Source organism: Ischnura elegans, chromosome 4 (genome assembly GCF_921293095.1).
Source record: "Ischnura elegans chromosome 4, ioIscEleg1.1, whole genome shotgun sequence".
Taxonomy (NCBI): Eukaryota; Metazoa; Arthropoda; class Insecta; order Odonata; family Coenagrionidae; genus Ischnura; species Ischnura elegans.
This window is the reverse complement of record NC_060249.1, coordinates 19,938,003-19,962,346: the sequence shown is the minus strand read 5'-3', so window position 1 is coordinate 19,962,346 and position 24,344 is coordinate 19,938,003. Positions and strand designations below refer to the sequence as shown.

Genomic DNA, 24,344 nt, shown 5'->3' with positions numbered 1-24,344 from the left:
TTAGGTCATAAACATTATTATATAGGTAGGGAAGAAAAAGTGGAGAGAAACCCGGCGTCGCCAATTCCCTGCTCTTGACGAAAGGCGCCAGATGACTTAGCGTCCCTCTGGGGTTCAAGCTAGACCTCCAGTGAGAGAAGTCAACATGAATACCATCACGCCAATCCGATTCCCTTGTCCGCTTAATGCTACTTTGAAATCCATACGAGGAATCATGGATAACTCTTTAAGGAGAAGATACTTCAGCTTTTTAGTAAGTTTTTTGTATTCTGACAAAGCCGTTATAGTTAAAAATTTTAATTAAGATCATAATGTATAGACAAAATTGACAGAGACCATCAGACAGTCGATGCATTGAAATAATGCTGCATTAAGACGGGTTTAGTCGTCGAAGTTGACTGCTATAGCGGGTGACTATTGGGCTCCACTCGTAAGTGTGGGTGGTAACCGCGATTCACTGAGAAGAGAGCACAAATTGATTGAGGTATTTAGTCAATCTATTAGCAAAGTTGAAGCATTTCAACTTCGAACGCAATAGAAGGAGATGACTTTGGAATTAACGCAAGCTGCAATTAATGATTCGTCTACAATGGCAAAGAATATAATTGCTGATTGCTGTTTTACAATTAATATCTATTTAGGGATCAAATACAACTCAAATATAGTTTCTCACGAAGAAAAGGATGTGAAATTATATCTCCTTCGCAACTTTCAAGTTTTTTTGTTTCTCTGCCAATGCCATCACGATGAGCATTGGCAACATACGGACAGTTCTGTGTTTACAATGGTAGCGAGATGTTGCTCCTTAGCCATTTTTATAACTACCTACTTCAACTTATGAACTTGGATTTAGCGCAATCTCAGCACGAGATGTTTCCCAATGTGTTGATACTTTTCCTCACCTGATCCCCGTTGATGAACCAGATGAGCTGTGCGGCCGGTTTGGAGCGCCCCGAAGTGCAGTTGATGCGGACAGTATCGCCGACCTGATAGCGAGGGCGACCTCCCGAAATGCGAGGACCTTCCTCTGGCAGGGCTGCAAGTAGGAAACAGAAGTGAAACAAAAGTGTTTAATCAACAAAATGAGCTGGAAAGCATGATAGTCTACCCTGCAAAAACAAAATAGGCACATTTACGTGGTTCTATTATTAGACATCATTTTATTTCGTGCCATTTCATTATAATTATTATTCGACATAATTTTATTTTAGGCTAAGAGGAGAGCATTAAAAAAAATTTAGAATTCCAGCAGTTAGAAATACGTTCGAGTTTGATATAACAAAACTGAAGGAAACATCTTCACAGTTAATGGTTTCTGTGAGAGTAAAGTTTAACATCAAAGACGTTTAAAAAACTCAAAAAAACTAGTAAATTATTATTATGAATGACCACTCTTTATAGTTTTAATATCCTCTTCAATCCAGACTACAAGCACTTTGTTCCAGAGAATGGTGTTCTGCCAAATATTCACATTAATATGGAATAAAGCTGCTATTAACATCTCATAAATAATAACCATGGATAAAGTTAGGAAAAATTACAATGTATAAATATATTCATAAAGTAATTGAGGACCACCAAGAAGAAATGGTGAAAATGGAATTCCCCAAAAATTCCCAATAAAATCCACGCCTAAAATTACGAGGAAAATGGTTATTATGTTCTACTACAAAGTTCTATGACTTTCTTTGACTTAGCAAATTTTCCAAAAGTGTTAAAATTCACTCATTATAAAAGGTCAGGGGATTAAAATAAAAAAGTACTGGTATTCCAGGAAGTAGCAATAACAATGACAAAGAAGAAAATGGTGGGCAAAATGGAGTAGAATACTAGTTGAAGACACCCCGTGGAAATGAGAAGGCGTAATAACGCGATGTACATTCGACAAAGATATTGATTCTCCCGTGAAGTCAGCACCGCTTCAGGATAGTGAATCGGGACAGGAAAATTTCCGCGTTGGAGCTGATGAAATAGAGAGTAATTTCTGCCGAAGCTAAGTGGGACTATTTTTTACCCGGAATTTCATTTCGTACCAGGCACCACTGATTTCAAGTCACCAGTGCCTCAAGGGTTACTGCAGAGGGACGACCAAGCAGGAAGGCAAGGACGCTCAGGCATTGTTGACATTCGCTGTTCGCGTGGTGTTGGGACTAAATTTAGGACTCAACTGCGTAGCGTGCTAAGGGGGACTTCATAGAGAGGGAACCAATCAGACCCGTTGAACCGTGTTTTAAGGCCGCTATAAACGGTGAATGATCATGCGAATGATCATGCTGAATGATCACGTGATGATTCACAGGATCATGCGAGCAAAATAGAACATGCTCTAATTTTCACTGAATGATCATGCGCATGAAGGTTCAATCGCGCATTGTTCCGTCATACACGGTGAATGATCATGCACATGATCATGCTGAATGATCATGCGAATGAAATCATTCGCCGTGCATAGCGGCCTGTATGGTGCCATTTCGGGCGCATTTTAATCGGTTCTGTAAAATGTCCGCAGCACGAGGTGGATTGTATAAAGATCCATTTATTCTGAAGAAGCGTATTTACATTAGCGAGGAATGGCTCAGAAATTTCACGCGTTTTGTAGATCACATCATCATGAGTATGGATTAGGTCAACAGCCCTAATGACAGTGATTTCTCTGTGAAATTGGGATCGCTCTATCTGTCAGCCATGCGAGTGGTGACTTTTGTACATCGATTTAAATGAGTGGCGGTTGACAACACATCTAGAGGACAGACGGTAGGAGAATCCTCTATTGTGACCGTGAGCGTGCTTTTAATGCAGAAGAGCTCAGTTGCCCTTCATTTTTTCTTGCTTGACATCCTCTCCTAAAACTTGAGAGACTTATTTACACCAATTTATATTTTCGTGCATTTCTATTAATTACATGGGATGGGTTATGTTATATCATGCACAATGAAATTCCATTATTTTACTTGCCTTAACAAGTTTTTCAGATGTGTTGTCATCCTTTTATCATAAATAATAAGGGGATTAAAAGGCAAAAAATACTGGATATCCGGAAAACAGCAATGAAAACGACACATGTGTAAACGAAGGGTGGGAGGGAGTTGAAAATAGCTGACATTCCATGGAGGTGAGAATTAAATCCGCTTTTTCTTATCATCGCCCAAGTAGTTTTGGCCATACAGTTTATGAAATACAGCTGGGTTTGGAGTTGGCAAAACTTGGCCCAATAGATTTATTCATAATATTGATAAATTAAAATCTTACCTCGCAACCAAACATACACCAAATCAGACACACATGATTTTCCCTACATGGAATTGGCATAGTTGAATGTTACGCTCATTAAAGCCACCCTGGCTGGTCTGTGGGTACTCCCTTGAATAACACAGTTAATAACCAATACGTATGCGGTCAACGACGAGACCAGTGGTGTATATATTACCCACTCATTCAAATTATTCCAATTCCTTCTAGCTTCGTCATACCGACTATTATCGGAAATTCTTTGTTAAATGTTTTTATTAATCTCTATGAAAGTGAAAACATTTAAATGGAAAAAAATCCAAATACGTAACGGAAAAATTCCATGGGGACATACTGGTGTGGCCATTGATCCCTTGAGTATTGTTTCATGGATATTTCACATATTTTAATCGAAAACAAACTCGTGCACGATCAATTTCTCCCGAATCACGTGGATTCAACAAGAGTCGCACTTTTGTTTAAAAAATTTAACCTCCTTCCGTATTTAAAAAAAATTATTACACAGAATGAAATAATTCCCGTGTTCCCCACAGGCAAAATCATCGCTGGTAGAGGGTGCAGCACTAGCTGCTTTGTTTCCCTGCAGAGCAATATAATACCGGACAACTTGTACATACAACATGTTTTCAGTAAAATCTGAAGCATGCTCATTATTATCTAATTGGCGGTGTATCGAACACAAACCCCAATCTTATGCTCTTAAATAATTCATGCGTCCATTTTTAGTTTTTTAGTAATGAGCTTTTAAGAGAATAATGCCATGCAAAAAATGTTCACTAATATATTTCATACTTTATCTTGTAAGTTACTTTTGGGAAATGATGCGTTGAAAACATTTTTCGCTCAACGTTTCACTCCTCTTCCTGGGAGCGTTTTCAAGAGAATGAGAGGTAAACGTCCTCGTCTCCATCTTATATAGGATACGTTATCCCACAGATGACCCAATTACTAAAAAAAGCGTAAATACCTTCATTTAGCTATTAATACGTTGTGGCGGTCTTTCATTGCACGGCACAATAGTGGAGGTCATAAATACTCAAACTCTATGGTGGAGGTGTTCCGTATCACAACGGCGCACCGCGCGCCCTCTGCGGACGTTCAAGGAACTCCCCGGAAAAAACAGCGGCGAACCGATACGCGCAAGTTCCCGGGGAGTTGCTCGTGAAGGAGTTGTGTTACAAGCATGGCCCTTAAGGACCATGGTTACAAGTCTGCCCCAGTCATCGATACCGCCTGTTACGCCCGCCAGTGCTACATCTGAGCGCTTGTCTCTTTGTACCTATACCGAGCAAATAAATTATACTAAATCGTTTCTGTGTGTATTCTATCACCTTCGCGCGTGTATGAAAGTACTTATTCTACATACGTATTTGTGTATTTTCGTATGTTTCGTATATAAATATACTTACGTTATAAGGTATTCATAATTACCATCTTAGATCATCGGTTTCTATGCGCTGGAAGCGACCGATAGCTAAAAAAATTTGCGGCCGTGGGGGTAGGGAAGGAAGGGTGGAGAGAAATCCGGCGTCGGCATTAACCTGCTCTCCATGGGATTTAATGTCCGATCCAACGGCAGGAGTGCTTAACTTGAAGAGCGCGCCGCGAAAAAATCAAGCACTCTTATTGCACTACAACCCTTCCGAATACCGTTTGACAGTTTTAGCAGTGTGTTACGGAAAATTTCCTTATTAACAGTGACGATACACGGGTTTTTAGGATTTATACGGAAGAAAATGAGAAGATATTTATTATTAAAAAAAGAAAATTTTGGCGAAATGCTTTATAGTTCCTAATGGTACTCTTATATTATATTAGATTTATTTACATCTGTGTGCTTAAACTTTAACCTCACCTCAATCGCAATATTCCATACCCGAAAATAATTCCGTATGACTTTGCCGCAATCGGACGCTAACGCCATTCACGTTACTATTTTCATGTGTTATCCACTAAATAAAGAGATCTGATAAGACAAATTTAAGTAGAGTTATTGCCAAAATTACTGGGTTCCGTGGTATTTTTAATCTCAAAGGTTGACCGTACCCTCCATTGTGAGATTACGTCGCAGGACCTACAACATAAGGCTTACGTATTGCTTTCAGAGTCGGTTGATCGAGAATTACTAGTCAAAAGTCGTTTGGGGAGGAGAAAGCTGCTAGCAATGGATTGTAGATCGCTTATAGAAAATCAGCCACCCATCATCCATACAAGCACAAAGGAAACAATAAAGCACCCAAAAGTAAGGACAGTTGTGTTTTCTGACTTTTTCACGCTTACATTATATGCGTAGCGTAAATAGTAAACGATGCATTCATCATTAGATCGCGTGGCAGTGAACCCTGGAGCACCGCCGTAGACGCGCGATACTCCAGATAGCTGGTGACTAGCCATATAACCATCGCTGGAATATTCAATCAAGGCAGTAGAATGGCCTGAAGGGAAGATTTCTTCGGGCTGAGAAATACGGTCAGTTGGTACAGTGAAAAATAAGGGAAGTGATCTTAGAGGATGGCAACAGGCAAATGTCAGATAGTTCCTCAATCGATCACTTAACTCACTGTAAACCTGGGTTTCTTCGTCCCACAGAGTACAGCCCTCAAAATAGATTGCATCGCATATGACTAGTAAAAATTAAGCATTTCACTTCGTCTGGTATTATTTTGTAATGGATTAGAGCGGCTGACGCTGACATGCGATTCATTCAATTTTTTTACGTTGAGTTCAAATAACCCTTAGGGGCCTAGGGCTTTGGGCTGTAAATTAATTTAATGACGCGGCTTCCACTTAAAATTTAAAGTAGAAAAAAAACTTATCAACTCACAATTTTACCTTTTAAAAAAGAAAATTTGTTCGCAAAAGTATGTGCTTCAAAAATATTTGCATTAAAATGAATACTATAAGGAACTACCTGGTGGAATATATTAAGTAATTAAATAGAATTATTAGAATTCGAAGAAGTAGAAAACACAGATCGAAACCAGAATTGTAAAGATCATTTAGAACTATGCATTCCACCATTTTACAGCCAATCTTAAACTCTCTAAACCAATCATTACTCAAGTATCACTCCTATTTAGTCCGTCACCTAAATGACATTAACCAACTATTAAATTTTCAAGCTATAAGTAATGACTTCCCTGAGAATCTATTATCTATTAAGTATATTTATTTTCCTTTTTATGATTAAATTTTTTCTGATCCCTCATTAGAGCTCTATCTACAATTTTCCCTTTCCAAACACCGCTTCGCTTTTTTTATTTTACGCTAAACCAAGCTTATTTTCCTCATCATTCTCTAAACCCGTAACCAAAAATATAACCAAAGAAAGCGAAAGCCTCTCCTTCGTTTTCTTCGCCGTTCAAGGAGTTTTTGATTGATTAGACAGCCACAACGCGACGCTGGGAGAGTAAAAACAAGCCTCATTACGTATGCGCGTGGAGGGTATCATAAAAAACGATGATTTACAGGATTATTCACAGTACGAGTAGCCTCTTGGCCTTAACTACTCCCTCGATTCTCCTTATTCCACGTTTCCATCATCTCATCTCCCCAGCAAGCCTCCTAAATTACTTCCTCCTCTTATTCTATCCGTTCCTGCTTCAAATGTTTTCATCGTGCATATGCTACCTTCTGCTCCTACTTTGACTACTTTGTTCTCTCGGGTGAACAAAAAAAAGCAAATCTTTCTGACAGATTTTCCATCCCTTCAAAGAGTCCAAGAACTTTAAGGAATATTTTTCCAGAGAACCACCTCAAAACAATGTCACAAAATTCTACACCACATCCCATAATTCTACCCTGTATTATTGCGGGAAGCCCTACCAAAACTTCCTTAGTATTAAAAATAACTCACATACGGGTGTATGCCGAGTGACGTAAAGGAGATAGCCCCGACGTTTCGCGACCGACTGCTGGTCACTTTTTCAAGGGAATAACGTTGTTATTATTCCCTTGAAAACAACTTCCCTTCCCTTGAAAACCCTTCCAACATTATTCCCTTGAAAAAGTGACCAGCAGTCGGTTGCGAAACGTCGGGGCTATCTCTTTTACGACACGCGGCATGCACCCGTATGTGAGTTATTTTTAATCACCATGAGCCGCGAAAGCTTCAATCAAGAAATTTCCGAAGTAGTTTCTCAAAAATACATTTTGAGAATTTTTCTCAAATTTTTTAAATATTCTAGACACATTTCTAAAAAATCTTTCAAAGGTCAGTAGAGATTCCGTAGCAATTAAAGTAAAATGGCATTCTGAAAATAACGTATGATCACACTGACAGAAAATTTTGCATATTTATTTTACTTAATGAAAACTTCGAAACCTTCGCAAAAGGGTGGCAGCAAAAGGTACTTCCCGAATCTACATTTTCCCCATAATTCCACCTTATGCAGGTACTATGGGGATATTGTCTTGTCTATCTGATCGATTATTTTCCTTTCTTGAACGTCCCTGAAACAGTTTATGGAGAGCGTACGTTGACGATTAGGAAGGTCCAAAAAAGCGAGAGTCCCAAATTTGAGCATGCCGCTTCATGTTTCTTTGACAAATAACTTTAAAGGCGTTTTTCCAAAATTTCACATCTAAAGAAGCACTATAAGCCGTGCCCCTTGCAGTTTTGTTTTGTCGCAGCGCCCTTGGAATGTTATTGGATAAACTATGTGGATCGGGAGAATTTTTTTTCCATCCTGGGAATATTGTAAAACCATAAATTCACATAGTTGTTAAGAGCGGGGTTTATCGGAGAGTGTCACGGTAACACGAGGAAGGAAACTAACTGTTGAGACCAGGGAAGAGATTTGGTGGGAGGAGAAAAGTATATAGGTAATACTAGGCAGCAAAAACGAAAGACATGTTAATTTCATGTGTTAACATTAGGTCATTGACGGTAATGCAAACACATATTTTTCAAAGAAACGTATCCTCCTTAGTCTCTTTTGTGGAATAATTGGGGAGCAGAATGCTTCTCGTGGTCGTTCTCAAGTAGAAGTTACGAGAAACTCAGCCAAATGTTTGATTATTCTCGCGCATGGCATTTTCGTAAATAAGAAGGGGGAAATCATTGAATATTCTTCTTTTTCAAGTAATACCTACCCATTTCATAATTTCCTATTTCATCGTTTAAACATGACTAAAAGAAGCTAGTGAAACAAAAATAATTTAATAATGAGGTTGGTCATCAAAACATTTAACTTGTCACACAAGAAGTAATGTATTCTGGACAGTAAACGGAGATTCTAATTAATTCGAATGGAAAACATACTCGCTTTCCACCAGCAATATGTATGGATCTCATTTATCTTCTTGATATATGTAAGAACAACAGAATTTAGATATTCTTCAAAGTTCAAGCTATACAAATCAATTTTCAGAGGTTTATTTTCAGAAAGCAACCGAATACGAAACGCAGTTCGTCTCCTTAGCACCCGGAAACAGTTCCTAAGGATGCATTCAGTGGAGGCAGCTAGGGTTTTTGATTCCCATGGGTTCTCAGCCAAAACTTTGACCAGAGTGCAGTGACGACCAAGTTGAAAGCTACATACTACTAAGCCTTCGCCTTCGGCTTTGCTGTGAATTCTGCAGTGTCTTTCAGAGATAGTGCTGGGGAAGTTCCTGCACTTCGCTAATTAACCCTCACCGCGGAATACGTTTTTTTTTCGTGTTGTAATTCGGCATTTCCTCCGCTCTGCATAAACGTATGAACAATAATGCCACGTTATCCTTACCATTAAAATGGAAAAATTATTTAAACACAAAGTGTTAGTTGTAGCGGTTCATTGCCTTTCCTTCTCTTAGCAAATTCCGATGCAATTAAAGTAAAGTTTTGCATACAAGTACTGAAGGAAGAACAAAGTCATTGTGAATGCCAAGGAATACAGTTTGAAAAACATGTAGTAAATAGTTGATATGGAAATTAAATGGAGAGCTAATAGTAACTGGTGTAGTATAAGGCTGCGTCGATAACTGTGATCATTTTTCACCACTATCACTCCTAAGGGAAAAAAGGGGTCAAATTGCATTACGTTAAAAAGTTAAAGGCATACTGATGTGATTGGAGCTCTCTATAGAGATACATCTAGAGATGTAGAAATACACCATAGAATGTATTCTACCAATTTAAAAATGATCATTCCGAATTTTAATTCCCTCAGATAAGAAATTACTTGGGTGAGAGTAACCGAGGAGTCACCTAGCACTGTTTTTTAAGGCTCCATCAATCTTGAATTTATCGTTAATACATCGATAATCGGATAATGGAGAGCTGCTTTAAATCAATATCAAGATTATTGACCAATAATAATAAAAAATTTTCATTTCGAATCACAAATCGTTCTCGTATGCATAGCGAACTATTCCTACACATGGTCGGGAAAAAATATTCCCCACTCGATATGACATACCTCAGAACATCTCTTTCAAGCTTGCACTTTTCATCGTCCCATATTGATGCATAATAAAATAAAAATTCCTCCTCAAAGCCATTCAACGTAGCTGGGTAGTTCCTCAACCGTAGGAGGATCAGACTACCTTCCGGCATAAAACTTCCCGAGGTATAGTGGAGAAAATTACGTTACGTTCTCCAGTCGGAAAAAGGCAGTAAAAAGGCAGGGGAAATAAAAATATCTGGGAATTCTTCCGTTTTATTGTGAGAACTCACCGATGCCTCTCCCGGAAGAAAACGGTGCAATCCACTTGGATATTCTGATGACACGACTTCCTCCTCCGCAACACGCAACAGAGGCGGGTCTAACAATTGAACTGAGGCAACTTGTTTCGTATTCGTGTTTTTCTATATGCTTCCTCATCCACCATGCCTACAAGATTGTTATTTACTACATCATGGCATAAAATGTATCTTAAAACGTTGAAAGCGAGGATTTAAATGTTTCAGCCACGAGACTTCCAGACAGTAGTGCAAACTTAAATAATGAAGGCAGGGTTTTCTTCTCGGTTTACTTATTTAGTGGTATTCATCAAATATTGTATTTAAAAAATGGGGAAAATACAATGAAAAAATAACAATCAAATATAAGTATCTGAGCTCAAAGAAATATGATGCAAACCGCATTATTCCCTTAAAACCTAAGAAATACTATGAAAATTCATTATTCCATCAAAAAAAGGAGGGCTTAAATATATATGGACAAAATGGATGGAAAATTATAACTTATTTCCAGGAAAAAAACCGTAACAAAGAAATAGGCAAAGAGGAAAGTACTACAAACATTTAGAATTTCAGCAGTTAGAAATACGTTCGAGTTTGAAATAATAAAACTGAATGAAACATCTTCACAGTTAATGAATTACGTGGGAGTAAACTTTAACATTAACGGCATTTAAAAAGCTCAAGCAATTTTTATGGCAAATTTGTCTAGTAAATAAAACTGCACTTAATATGGATATGGATATTTCATCGAAATTTCAAGGTTGTATTCACAGCAATTTGGATCAGGCGCTGAAGAATAACAGGTATTTATTTACAGATTTCTAATTGCATTTTATATGAATTATGCTTAAGTTTTTAATTTTACCTACCTAAATTTCTTTTAAATCATATAAAAAGTGTATAAAATATCAGAAAGAGAAGAAAAGAGAAAAAATTACCGGAGCCTATTTGATTCACTGCTGATTGAAAAATTGAAAAGCTTAGGTTCTACGCTGACTGCAATATGGAAAGACTTAAAGAAAAAATGCATTTCGAATAAATGGAAAACTTCAAACGGAAATTCGAGTTACATATTACTAGTGCATTTGGCGGGCGGCTACAGTAGCTCCACCAAAGTTCTTGATTAAGTTTTATTAAGGCATTGAAACAATAAAAATAATCCAACGGAAGGTAATCCAGTTCATTCAAATGCTTTTGGACAATACCAATAATTCAATCCTTTACCGTTTCAGTTGAACGCGGTCGTATTTCATCAAAGAGCAAATGGAGTGGCAAACGTTTTTGGGCAGCCGACGAAGGCCAAAGCACGGCTATGATCAACTGTAGCTTGAAAATGGTACATCGAATTCTAAATAGAAATAAAACTGACATGCTTTCTTGGTGCATTTAAAAAAAATCATTTATTAGAGTGGACTGAGTTAAATTAATGAATATTTTTAAGTAAATAGTCAAATAGAGTTGGATGAATAAGTGACTCATTCCTAACCTGTAGATTCCCCAGTCTGGATAATCTGGGTGGGTAAGCATTGGCCAAGGAGTGAGTCAAGGCTGCTCACTATCGCCGCTGCTTTTTAACGTGTGCGCTAAAGAGTTGGTAAGAGAATTGTGAGATTTTGGAAGCTGGAGTAAAATTGGGAGGAATGATGTTCAAATTAATGAGATTCGCGGATGACCAGGCGTTGATTAACCAGTCAGCTTGATGGCTCATGCAGCCACTGCAGCTCTTGTTTATTTATTGGTTCAGGGAGAACTTATAATGAAGGGAAGTAATGGCTCATAGGACAATAAACAAGAGCCGTAATGACATCATCAGCTTATCAAAAGTGGGCGGCATTTCTCTTATTTAAAAATTTCGAGAGAATGGCTTCATGAGAAAGACTTTTTATTCGTTGTAATCAATCAATCCTTACACTGTCATAGCTTACACATATCATCCATCCATATTCACCCATCAGTAGAGGGAATTCATAAAAAAATCGCAGTTCGGGGTCTGAGTTTTGTGACACTTCAATATGAATGCCTGAAGAGACTAAAATTTCTTTGTAAAAGCTACGCGGGTGATCGATGATGCAGTTAAAAACTTTTAAGGTACGTCTCCGCTGTATGTCTGTATGTCAGTCTTAAGGCCGTTTTACAAGGGGGCTCGGAATTGCGAAGGTTAGAGCTGCATTAATTTCTAAAATGGCGTGGAATTGCGCGAATACATGAACGAAATTAGAAAAGGGGCTATTTTGCCGTCTCGCATCCACGCATTCTCGCATGTGTTCTAGCAATTCACCGCTTTACACGACGCAATTTTAATTGCGCCTTCGCACGTACGTCAGATTGCGCAATTTCGTACCGTGTAAAACGGCCTTTCGAGTGTCCCTGACGTTTCCCTACCGACTTTGAGCGCTTTTTCGACGGAATCTTTAATCATATTTAAAATTTGTCTGTGTCAGATGGTAGAGGAAGAAGAAGCATCAAGAGTTGAAAGAATGAACTGAGGACGACTCACCCACGACGACCATGTCTCCGTGGTCGGAGACGGTCTGGAAGGACGGGGCCTCGGCGGACACCTCGCAGCGGTAGCGGCCGGTGCTCGACAGCTTCACCGAAGACAACACCAAAGTGCTCTCCGTCGAGTTGTAAAACTGCAAGGAGAGGGAAAAAAATGATAAAATGATGACAAAATTGGAAATGAGATGCGGGAACTCTTTAGTCTTCAATCATGAAATAGTTAAGTAATCTCAGTATAGCTTAATTAATCCTCACAGTTTAATTTGGGGCAACCACGACCGGTTCTTTTGTTATTATCGAGATGAAATACTGTTATTCCTCTTGATATTGAGACGGGAGTGTTGAAAACGTTCGAGGTTATCCTATAAAAACTGTGTGGAAAAGACGAAGTTATATTCTGCTGAAAAGTTTCTCGGGTTTTCCACCGGTTTCCACCGGGAAAAATCAATCGGTGGAAAATCCGAGAAAATTTTCTGCACCTGATGCGCTGGAAAACTATCATGGGGAAGATCATACACGAAGTTATATTACATTTATTTACTCATGAACAAGTTCCATCAAGTTTACTCACAAAAATTGAAGACACAACAAGTTGTTTCTTTCATTTCTCATATAACGATCATTTTTCGAGTCTTTGTCACATCGGTTGCATCGTATTTGATGGAATCGGTTCAACTGCATGCAAGAAACTGAGAAATACGCTTCAAATGCAGACAGTGAAGTCAATGGACGGAAGAATAACTTTTTTTTGTTATAACGAGGAAGAATTTGGGTCAGAATATAAAAAGGGGTCTATAAAGAGAAGATAACATTCTGCTCCAATAAAGTTTGACTTATGTTGCCAGAAGCAATGCATTTTAAACGAATTTCAAAATGTAGCGATCCATTTTATCTCCAATTTGTTGCAATACAGCATTTACACTCAGAATTAACAGCATTGAAACGTTATGAATTTTATGTATCACAGATTTATCAATACAAGAGTATGTTCATGTTGGCCGCAATTATAGCCATCTCTATGTCAATGTCGGATCACTCGGCCTTCAGCGACACCATTGGTCACTTTTTTAATCTACTGAAAAATGTGGTGGGCATCTAGAGGCTAACTGCAGAATCCTCTATTGTAATATACGTAGAATATGAAATGCACATCAATGAAAACGAAATGTCGGAGCATGAACGCCATGCTGTGAATTGAGAAACATTCAGAGTATAAACGGTATAAGAGAAATAGTGTATATTCTGGAAGAGAGATGATTTTTTTCTCCTCCCGATTGAAGGTCCGAACTGCGCGGCATGGTTGGGTGGTAAAGTGGGGGACTGTGGACGGGGTGAAGGTGAGGGGAGAGGGAGAAAGGAAGGTTTTCGGGGGGAAGGGTGCGGGAGGAGGGAAAGGAATCGATACAAATGCCGCAACCGCAATCAGAGAATACAATGCATCCACGAAAACACCTGCTGTGGCACGGAACAGTGGACAGAGCCACTGTCGATTCTCCCCTCAGCTGAGCAGAAGGTGAAAACATTTCTGTTATTTCCTTAATGATGATCAATATTTCCTTCACCTACCCTTGACTGTCTGCATAAGGAATGTTTGGAGAAACTTCATGATGAATGAATGAAGAACCTAACGTTTCTAATCTAAAATATCGCTAAGTTTTTAATCGAATAACTTACGCCACGGCGTACTACTGGCTGGGGACATTCAAGTAGAGATATTTTTAATACATAGAGAATAATCGAGAGGAAATGAATACTTTCAAAGTAGAAACTGATTTTATTAGGTGATATAGCGACTTCAAGTAAAAATTCGAAAAAATAATCACTCTCTTCAAATTGACTTTCCCTTTGCAGTAGTTCATAATTTCTATATTTCCCTTTGGTGAATCAATATTTACTTTCCTTCTATACATCCACTATCTAATTCCAAGCGCTTTCCTGGTACAATCAACTTTTAAACTCCTTCGTCTAAACAAAATCATTTTAAATAAGAAGACAAAAAGTAAAAAAGAAAATAATAAAATAGTAAAGAAAATAATAAATACGAGGCATGGGTTGCAAGTGTTTTCGTATCTACGCTCTTTTTTGGCTTTATTTGGGTGATTGTATTGCAGTAAACTGTTTAAAAACCACGACATCCAGTCCCAGAAGGATTAGTCTTACGTTTCACCCTATTTCCCTTCAAGAGGGAAATAAAGTCCATGGATTTCCATTTACCATAACGATTATGAAGAAATGTATTCGGAAAGAAGTATGGGAAGAGTTCTAGCAGAAAATTTCACAAACAAGTAATGCAATAATAATTACATTAAATAAGTGCTTACGCTGATAAGGAAGTTGGATAGGATGTTTCAATAAAATGTAAAGTCATTGCATTTGTCGGAGTAATTGCAAAATATGAAAGAGCTATGCTGAGATACGAATTTTTAACCTCTACGGCGTTAAGCACGGACAATAACAGCAACGATGGAACAGAGCCGGTATTCAAAATGTGGATCTGCTGCAGAATTATATAAATCAACTAGATCGAGCGAGTGAGCAAAATAGAAGTCCTAAGAGAATTAGGAGATGCTTGATGAAAACCTCACTGAGAAGGCGGACCAACTTAATCGGCCATATTTTGAGGCATGACGGTATGATGAAGACAATCGTTGAGGGGCATGTGAACGTCAAGAATGGAAGAAAAGAAATCGAATAAAACACTTTGAGCAGGTAAGGAAGAACGTGAAAGGGAAGAAATACGCCGGTGTGAAAAGATTAGCTGATGGGAGAACTTAGTCGAGAACAGCGTCAAACCAATCTTAAGTTTATTTAGCAGTGAATACGATACACAGCCATACGTATCAATATAAAAGGCCACCAGCGTTTGTTAATGATATGTGCAAAAGTAGGTACATGGGAGAGAGAGGTTGCGGCTGATAAGGTAATTAACACTCACATCAATTGTGATTCCGGGCAGCGGGAAGACCTGCGCCGGGGGCATGTCCCTGGGGAGGTATCTGTAGAACTCGTTTCCGTCCTTGTACCACTTGACGGAGTAGAGGGACTCCCCTTCCATGTCGAAGTGACACTCCAATCGGGCGCTATGGTCTCTCACTGTGTGCATCGGAATCCTCACCTCCATCAGACGAATCCCCGGGGCACCTGCAAGGACAAATTAAGACAAAGTTATTGAAGAAAATGTTCATAGTTAAAAAAGGTAATAAAAGCAATATAAAAGTATTATGTCTCTCGTATTATCGTATTTTTTTGAAACTGATTTCCTTGTTTAATGATGTGGTGAACATTTTATCACATGCTTTGTTATTTCAAACAAACAAGTCAGTAATACAGGCAATGCAAACGTAAGAATATTATCTTTTTAAATTCTATTTTCAATGGGCTGAAGGAATGAGTTTTGAACTCCTTGGTGCAGCAACTTATCACGCCTATGTCGCTATGAATCTACCTTGATATCAAAAGGAAACCAACTACATAAGAAGAATAATTAGCTTTAATTTAATAGAGCAATAACTATCGTCCAATCTAAGGTATGGTTCGTCAGAAGAGTAAATGCAGCCAATTGCGACAAAACCTTTGGGAAATACCAATTTCTTTGCATTCCTAATTCCGGCTCAAAGTAAAGGGAAATATAGCCACAGGAAGGTTTCTGAGAACATTTGAGATCTGGGAATAGAAGCAAGTAGGAAGAGGAAGGGTGTCCACGCAAAACTGAGACCACTTAGAAGGTGATTGCTTAGCTGGAAAACGTGATGTTTTTTCCCTTACTAACTCCCGAACAAACTAGAAATATGAGATCAGCAATAATAAAAAATGAGCATATGAAAGCTGGAGACGGACCAAAGCACCAGCGAATAAATGCAATGATTACATGTAAACCTTGTTATATGTAGGATGTTTCATATTTTGGAAAATATTTTTTATGTTCAGTATCCAACGGTTAATAACGGGGTGATTCTCAATAAATAAGTCAGTCAAATAATAACGCAACAACTGAATACTCTGTATTATATAATTACAACAAAATATACCTTAAAATATTTTCCATTAGCCTTCAGAATCGGCATTATTGTAGGCATTGAATGAGAAAGAATAAGGCTTTTATGAAAAAATGAAAAGTCAGAAAATAAAATAATAACTGAATAAATAATACTCGTGCACTACAATTAACATGTAATTCCGGGCCGCCATAGCTCTCAATATCACACACAAAAATTGATAAGTTGCATTCTAAAAACACAGTAACTATCCTTTTTCGTTAAATATACATGAGAGGGTGAGGAGCCAAGGGGTTCAAGTGATATTTTTCACAAAAGAGTTAGGTAAAGTTAATTGTTAGAAGAAATACACAAAAACTTGGTTGCCATGTGATTCGAGTGAGTCTCTGTTCTGTGCTGACATCGATTGAAAATTGTATGTACTCCTAAATGTCTAATTGATCTGGATCGTTTCCTATACCTAATTTCTATACCTAACACTGCATAGAAAAAAACAATCACTTTTACCCCTTGGCTTCTCATCCTCTCTTATGTCATTCTTCCCGATCCCAATTACTATTGAATAAATTAAAATAAACATAAAATTGTATGTACCCAATAAATTAGTTTAATTTTTAACTACAAAAAATTAAATATTTTACTTGGCTTTTTGATTGTTAATTGGACCATAATTAATCAAAATCATCATGGAATTAAAAAAAAATGAGAATATCGAAATACAAATATTGCAAAAGCGTTCTCAAACTCTAATATGCGGGACAGGAATTCCAAGTTCATATCAAGTTCCAAGCCTTATACGTTTTGCGAAGAAATACGACCCATATTCCATTATTAATGCAATAATAGGATAAAATATCGAAAGTAAATTTTGAATGCCATGGTAAAGGATGAGAAAGGGATATTGAACCAAAAAAAGAGACAAAAAATGTATAAAATAGTTAAAATTTCAAAGGAAGTAACCTGTAAAAAAATTGATTCATAACTAGTCTAGAACGGCGAGAAGTCAAGAGAAGAAAATTTCCAAGAAATTTAGGACCAGAAAGGAATCGAGAGGTTACATAGAAAAGCCACTAATAGTTTTCGCGCGGCTATGCAATTGCGGTACCTACCTATGCCCTTACTGAATCCGCAAAGTTAATGAGCAAGGGAAGGGCAGAAAGGAAAAAAACTAAGAAAAAAACCATCGATTGGGTGACTCGTACAACCCACTTGAGTGTGGAAAGGTGGTGAACGAAAATGCAATTGTGTGAGCGCGCTAGAGTGCCACCGGCTGAAAAAATAAGAAAGAAAATACCAAGGTTTCCACACGGAGGAATCCGAATGGATTGGAGCAAAAAAAAGAATAATGATTTCCGTCCCACTTTCCGCCTAATTGGAGAAATCATTCCTTTACCAACACGTTCTCTTTGAAACCACCTTATCCCCATTAGATCACCATTTTAGATCAGAAACCTCATTTCAGTGCGAGTAAAGGGGATCATGGATTTAATTGGAGTGGGTCAGCAGTCTTTTAGTGCGGTGTTACCGAGAGCCGGTGTAAAGGTGTGAGGTTGGAGGAATGGCAGGAGAAGAGGTGGCAATGAGGATGAGACAGGTGAGAGAGGGGTTATATGGGAAAGGCAGTGAATTTCGTGATTAAGGGAAGGGGTTAAAAAAAATGAAAGACGAGGTAGTCTCGGCATGATTTCGATTACGTAAGGGGATCTGGAGAAAAAGAAACTCCCACACCCTCCCCCCCTATGGGCCATCCCATGATTCCGTTCGGTTCCCAGACGTTCAATACTAATTAACGTGAACTCTTTCGGAAACCATTGGTCAAGAGGGAATTCCTTCTTCGTACACATTCCGCGGTGAGACTTCGATGGCATGGTGAGTTAGTCGAAAGGCGTGAATATCGAGACTTCTTTTCAATCCCAAAGGTGGAGCGGAAAACTAATAAGCAGGGTAACCCCATTAAACACACATCTTCTCATGAGAGTCACATCTTCAAGGATAAATAATGATGGGTGGTTCATTATTTCGGGCGACAAGAAGATACAGGAGCTTCATTAATATCTGGAGACCACTCCATTCCTTTCCTTCAGCTTCACTTTGAAGGTTTTGGCTTCATTACCTGCAGACCATGATCACGAATTAGATGTAATCTCTTAGGCTAAAGGAAATTGAAATTAGTCGCGTAAAATGTGCATTAATTTTAGAAGACTAATCAATAACTATTAGTTTACATTTATGGATTTTCAGACTGCCCGATCCCTGCTTGAATGTTATGTGGAGAACATTTCAAGCGCAACACTCCGCCCGTCGGGTGGGACGTTAAGCCGTGGTCCCCTTGGCGCACTTCGTTAAGAGCAGTCTCATGCCGACGCCGGGTTTTTCTCCACTCTTCCTTACTTACCCTTCCCTCATGGCGCAAATGACCTCCGCTGCCGGTCACATCCTCCAAATACCACACCACCATACATTTATGAATTAACTTTTAACCTGTATTAGGAAGTGATACTTTAACCCAAGGAGTCTACCATATTATGCCAGAGCCTTTTATCAGGACTATCTCCCCTACAATATATTATTAAGAAATAGTGCTATGACAGTTTGTTTTTTCCACTTGCTCTTAAAATTAGGGGCTGCTCGGTAAGCCTTGCCGGCCCTGCATGAATTGGACACGGGCACTGAGTCCGGCAAATTTTCTGTAATGTGTTTAACAACTGCGAAAATAAAGCAGCATCGCTTTTTCCAAAAGTTTATTTTATAGTTTTTATCACCTTTGACGTTATTTTCACACATAATTCAAGCCGGAATATTTTTTTAATAAAGTTTAAAGTGTAAAAAAAACTATTAAACTAAAAATGTAAGTAATAATTTGACAAACCTCGTCACCAAGCATGACATGTTTCAAGAATTAATGTTAAAAAATAACTTACCTCTGGAGATACCATAAGAATTACGTATAGTTTTCTTTCAATCATCATAAATTATTTTCATTTCATAAGTGCATGTAATAATAGTACTTAAACTGAAATCGAATTTTGGAAACTTATCGACGCATTTCTCCTGAATGCTATTTTATTCTTCATTTAAATAAACTTATCTGAGAACAATATGCTCTGATTATAAGACACTGAATAATATCAATCTTTCCCATCCAAAAGGAATACGTCAAAATTTTCAAAACTGCAAGCTACAAGAGAGAGTGAAGCAAATGCACTGTTTTGTGGTTGACTCTACGCAGATCAGGGAAGGATCATAGAGGCACAGAGACAGTTTACGAGGAACGCATAAAAATAGCGGCAGCAGGTGGAGGTAGATGGAGAACTGACTGAGATGGTGGATGCTAAAGTAGAGGCGAAGGAAGGAAAAAAGAAAGAGAAAGCCAACCCTTTTCATAATCACCCCTGGCATAACCCTTTGCGCATTTTGCGAGGAAAATATTGGCCGAGCGATCCGAGGCATCCCTCCCCACACTCAAATTTTCTCTCTTTCCCTCTTTCAGCCTCCCACATTCAACCAACTACTTTCTCTTCGGTATTTCTTTTCCCTTCCGTCCATCACCTCGCGAAAACACCCCACTCTTCCATCGCATGCAGAGCCACACGGAGGCGTAATGAGGGAAGTTTTTCGAAGATTTGTGAGGGAAGGGAAGGAGAGAGACTCGTAGGGGTGGTTCTGGGAGGAAATAACGAAGGGGAGATGAAAAAAATTCGACGTTCAATAAGGGGGGCAGGAGGGAAGTAGCGCATGGAAAAGAGTAGGGTGGGGTGAACGAAGGAGGTAGTGTTTGTGTACCGCGGCAGGGTGAAAGACGTACCTACTTGGCGGATGAGTTATGTCAGAGGGTGGGAGAAAGAGGAAATGGTAAGACGATTCCCGGAAAGATAACGTAGGGAGGAAGGACGTAGGCTACTTTAACTTTATCACCCATAACTTTATATTGAGAGGGGCCCTCACCATGATTTAATGAAAAACAGGCAGCGCCATAATAAATAATAAAAGCGCTTCAACGCATATTTGGGAACTTCGGATTTCAAATTTTGGCTTTCATGAATTAAATTTCTGTTTCCATTTGAATAATTTTCATGTAATATATATATATATAATGCTGTTATATGAGCTTTGCAAGCTTAAATAAACATTTTTCTCTTCTACATTTATTAAAGGAATAATTGCTCTCGATACTTATTATATAGATTAATGATAAAATGCCCTCCGCATACATATTATTTTACTTACATCTCTCTAAATTTACTGCTCCTTAATATGCTTCTTAGGCCACGTTTCAAATAAATAAGAAGGAATTGAAAAATAGTTCATATCCCATTAGTGCGCGTTTGGTGTGAAAAAAAGTATTTTATTGTTAAGAGAGGGGACAGCTCTACAATTAGAAGGCCAGAAAATGCTAATGGCCTAGCGACCTATATTTGAAATGATAAATATAGATTTTTCTAAAATAAATGCAGATTTACGGAAAAATACGGCGAATTCTGAAATTTTGCTCAACTCACACTATCCAAGCATCTCCTTATAGTTACGCAAGATTCTGCTATCCTCGCCAAAGTATCATAAGGTAATCCTTGGTTTAACCGGGGACTTACACACCAACATGCCATCAAATTGAACTCTCAGCATATACTAATTGCTAAACGACATTTTGGGGCGCACATTTAAGGCGAGAAAGACGGGAACCAAGCAAAAAAAAGAAGACATATTCGTTATCCGAGTATCCGAGCACAATTCGATTGTAAATTACAGCAATCATCAATTAAAGAGACAATTAGAGGGAAAAATAAAGAACCGCTTTGGACCATAAAAAATGCGCGGTGGTTACAAAACCATCAGCAAATATAGGCATGAATCCCATTTCGCTGATTGCAAAAAAACATGAAACAGGACGTTTTTTTCCCCAGCGTGCCCGAGACATTCCTTTTAGAGAAACTTCGCCCGACCGACCAATCTCTAAGAAATTTGGAGAATTTCAGAGGAAGGAGGGGTCGGTGGTGAGGGGGTCGGAGTGAGGCGAAAGAAAAAGACTCTCCTCGATCCCTCACGAATAGACCTTGACTTCAGTAAAACACGTTGCACCTTTCTCACCTTCCTTGCTCCTTAGTATACAAAAATGCCTTCTTTCAACATCTATTTCGCACTTTTATCCCCTTATTGTCCGCTTCCCAGGCTTGCTGATAACCTTTCCTTGCCCAACCGTCATAGCCGCCCAGATGGCGCCCACCCTCTGAAACCAACCATCTCGAAAATGTTGAATAAAAACTTTTGGGCTATGTCGCCGCGTCAATTCTTGGGTAGCCCCAACGTTTCCCGACCGATGCTGGTCCCTTCCACTTTTAGTGGAGAACGAGATCAAAAACAACACCACGGAAGCCGCTAACCCATCCACTAATGACCTCAGCGGCCAGAATAAAGCCTTCCTGTCATATATAAAGGGGACGACTGATATAATAAGAACTATCCTAGGAAAATTCCAGATAAGGACAATCTTCTCTCCTCACGTGCAGATAAAACATCTCTTAAAAACTGTCTAGGAAAAAACTCCACTAGAAGTGAAAGGGGTCCACCGAATTCCTTGCCAGACCTGTGGGAAGAACTGTGGCGAAACAGGCAGGTTAGTCAAAACACGCCTAGAGGAGCACAAAAGAGCCATTTGACTGGGGCAGTCAACAAAGTCCGCGGTAGCGGAAAACGCAGAGCTAGGCCACACAATCGATCTTAAGGAAGCCAAAATCGTTGCCAAAGTAAAAGGTTTTAAACAGAGACTCGTCAGAGAAACCATTGAAATATCTAAAGAAGAGAAGATCAATTTCCACAGGGACACCGGCATTAAAATCAGCCGTACTTGGCAACCCATAATCGAAAAAAAAACAATCAACAACCCCTTCCTCCAACCTCCCGCTCCCCTCCCCCCGCCACCTGACACAGATACCTATATATATGAATTTAAATTCCCAACTCTTCAGAATCCCTTAAGAAAGCCACCAGCATCGGTCGGGAATCGTAGGGGCCACCCAAGAATCGACGCGGCGACATAGCCCAAAAGATTTACTCAACATGACGAGTGCCCGCGAAAGTTTCAATGAAGAATTACATCTCGAAAATGTTTAATTCGTAGCTTCGTGCAGTAAATATAAGATTAGAAACGAAAACAAACATCAAAAACCCAAATAAAAAATAATTTTATGCATAGAATATTGAATAGAATATTTTATGCATAATTAAAATCAGTCGTAAGTATTTTAGCCGATAGGTGGTCGTCATTCCAGTACGGGTTACAGGCTGTGACGGATTACGGGGATTGTACTTTTCTAATCAGTTTATGAATTTTCTGTCGCCATATGAAAAATTAGACAAAAAGCAAGTAAGCTAGCGTGAGTGATAAGCAATTATAGATAGCGAGAAGTTCACGGTTCGTTAAAACTGGGAGTAGAATACTCGGAATTCACAGCCGCCCACTCTCCACAGCCATCAATCTCGAAAAAATTTGCTACAACTCATAACCCAAGATTATTTTACTAATGATACAAACCATTTTGACCCCATGTCAGCCAAGATTACTTCTCGTACCTGATAAACTTCGAATAAAATATTTTTTCACATATATTCCCCAAGTCGAGAGCGAAAAATACTATCTCTAGCCAAGAAAAAGTGAAACCATTCACCCCATAAAACAATAAGCACCCGATATTATCGAGAAAATTTAAGGAAATGCTGTATAAATACTTTCCGACACTGGAATTTGCGTTGAAAACAAATTTGTTGGAAATCACCTTATGCAATAAAGTTGCAGGTGGGTTGCCTTATTTTACGACGCGGTGACACTATAAATTTAAATTTACGAGTTAATGTTTGAATATATGAATGATATTGGTAGACCGAAACGGTTCTGTACGAATGCGTGAACCAAATTAGAACAGCAGCATCGAGTTACCTCCTACTTTGTTGTAAATCCGTGATTCAAAGATGGAGTGAGCACATAAGTATCTTCAAATAAGAGTATTACGAGAATTCAGATAAATGTTACTCCGGTGATTTCCTACCTCAGTAGCTCCATCAAGGTGTTCCCTTGCTTCTCCTAATCTCATTGTCAGTCAATTCCCAGAAGAAATAAACAATGCTATGATGAGGAAAGTTATCGGAATCATAATGCATTGATTGCAATACCATTTCAATAGAGCAAACTTAAACGTCGATGCTGATTATACTTTTAGCTTATTAATCATTGAAAAATGCAACTTCTTGTTCAAAACCTGAGTAGAAAATGTTGAAGTCGGAAGAATAGACAGTATCAATTTCAACTCACGATATTTACAGTCCATATTAACCTCATCATCAGGAGTCAATGGTAATTTAAAAAAAACTTGTGTGAACCAGAGGAAAGCGAAAATCATTTTCCTATATTTGGAAAATCGAGGAATTCTCTAATTCGTACCAATATGTAGAGACAAGTGTAACCCTAATGACTTATTTCCAATTCAAACCCCCAGGGTCAATCACATTTAATCTTACTTTCACTGTTCTTCCGTTATTCTTAACACCATTCAAAATCTTGAGTAGGTTACTCGAAAAAAATTATATAGTTTATCCGATGGTAGACCATGGTATTTAATATAATTATTTTACTTGCATGTCTTTGTATACACTTTAAGAGAAAAGATGTTAGCAACGAAGGGATGACGGGAGGCTAATTGGATCGTAAGGGTCCCTACCAGAGAAAACTTGCTTTACTGCATGAAGAGGTGGTCACTAATTAGGGATGGGCAAAATTAACCGGTTTTATTATTAGGTTAACCGATTAAAAATCGGTTATTTTTAAGCATTAGGTTATTTTTTGGGCGTAACGGAAGAATAACGAGAGAAATTTAATCTGGATCCTGCTTCCTGCGCTCTTTCGGGAACCGTTGGAACTATCAGCACTACTTTCCGCTGCCACA

The 24,344-nt window shown here is 38.5% G+C and overlaps 1 protein-coding gene across 2 annotated transcripts in view; it reads right to left on the bottom strand.

Moving 5' to 3' along the window:
• The window catches only part of LOC124157121, a 229,538-nt gene that overhangs the window by 5,038 nt on the left and 200,156 nt on the right, over positions 1 to 24,344 (bottom strand). For both annotated transcript variants that reach the window (XM_046531625.1, XM_046531626.1), the window contains 3 exons: positions 15,351 to 15,556; positions 12,414 to 12,549; positions 903 to 1,036 (listed from right to left, as the gene is read on the bottom strand). In XM_046531625.1, the coding sequence (XP_046387581.1) occupies positions 903 to 1,036; positions 12,414 to 12,549; positions 15,351 to 15,556 (476 nt within the window). The remainder of the gene's footprint in view (positions 1 to 902; positions 1,037 to 12,413; positions 12,550 to 15,350; positions 15,557 to 24,344) is intronic.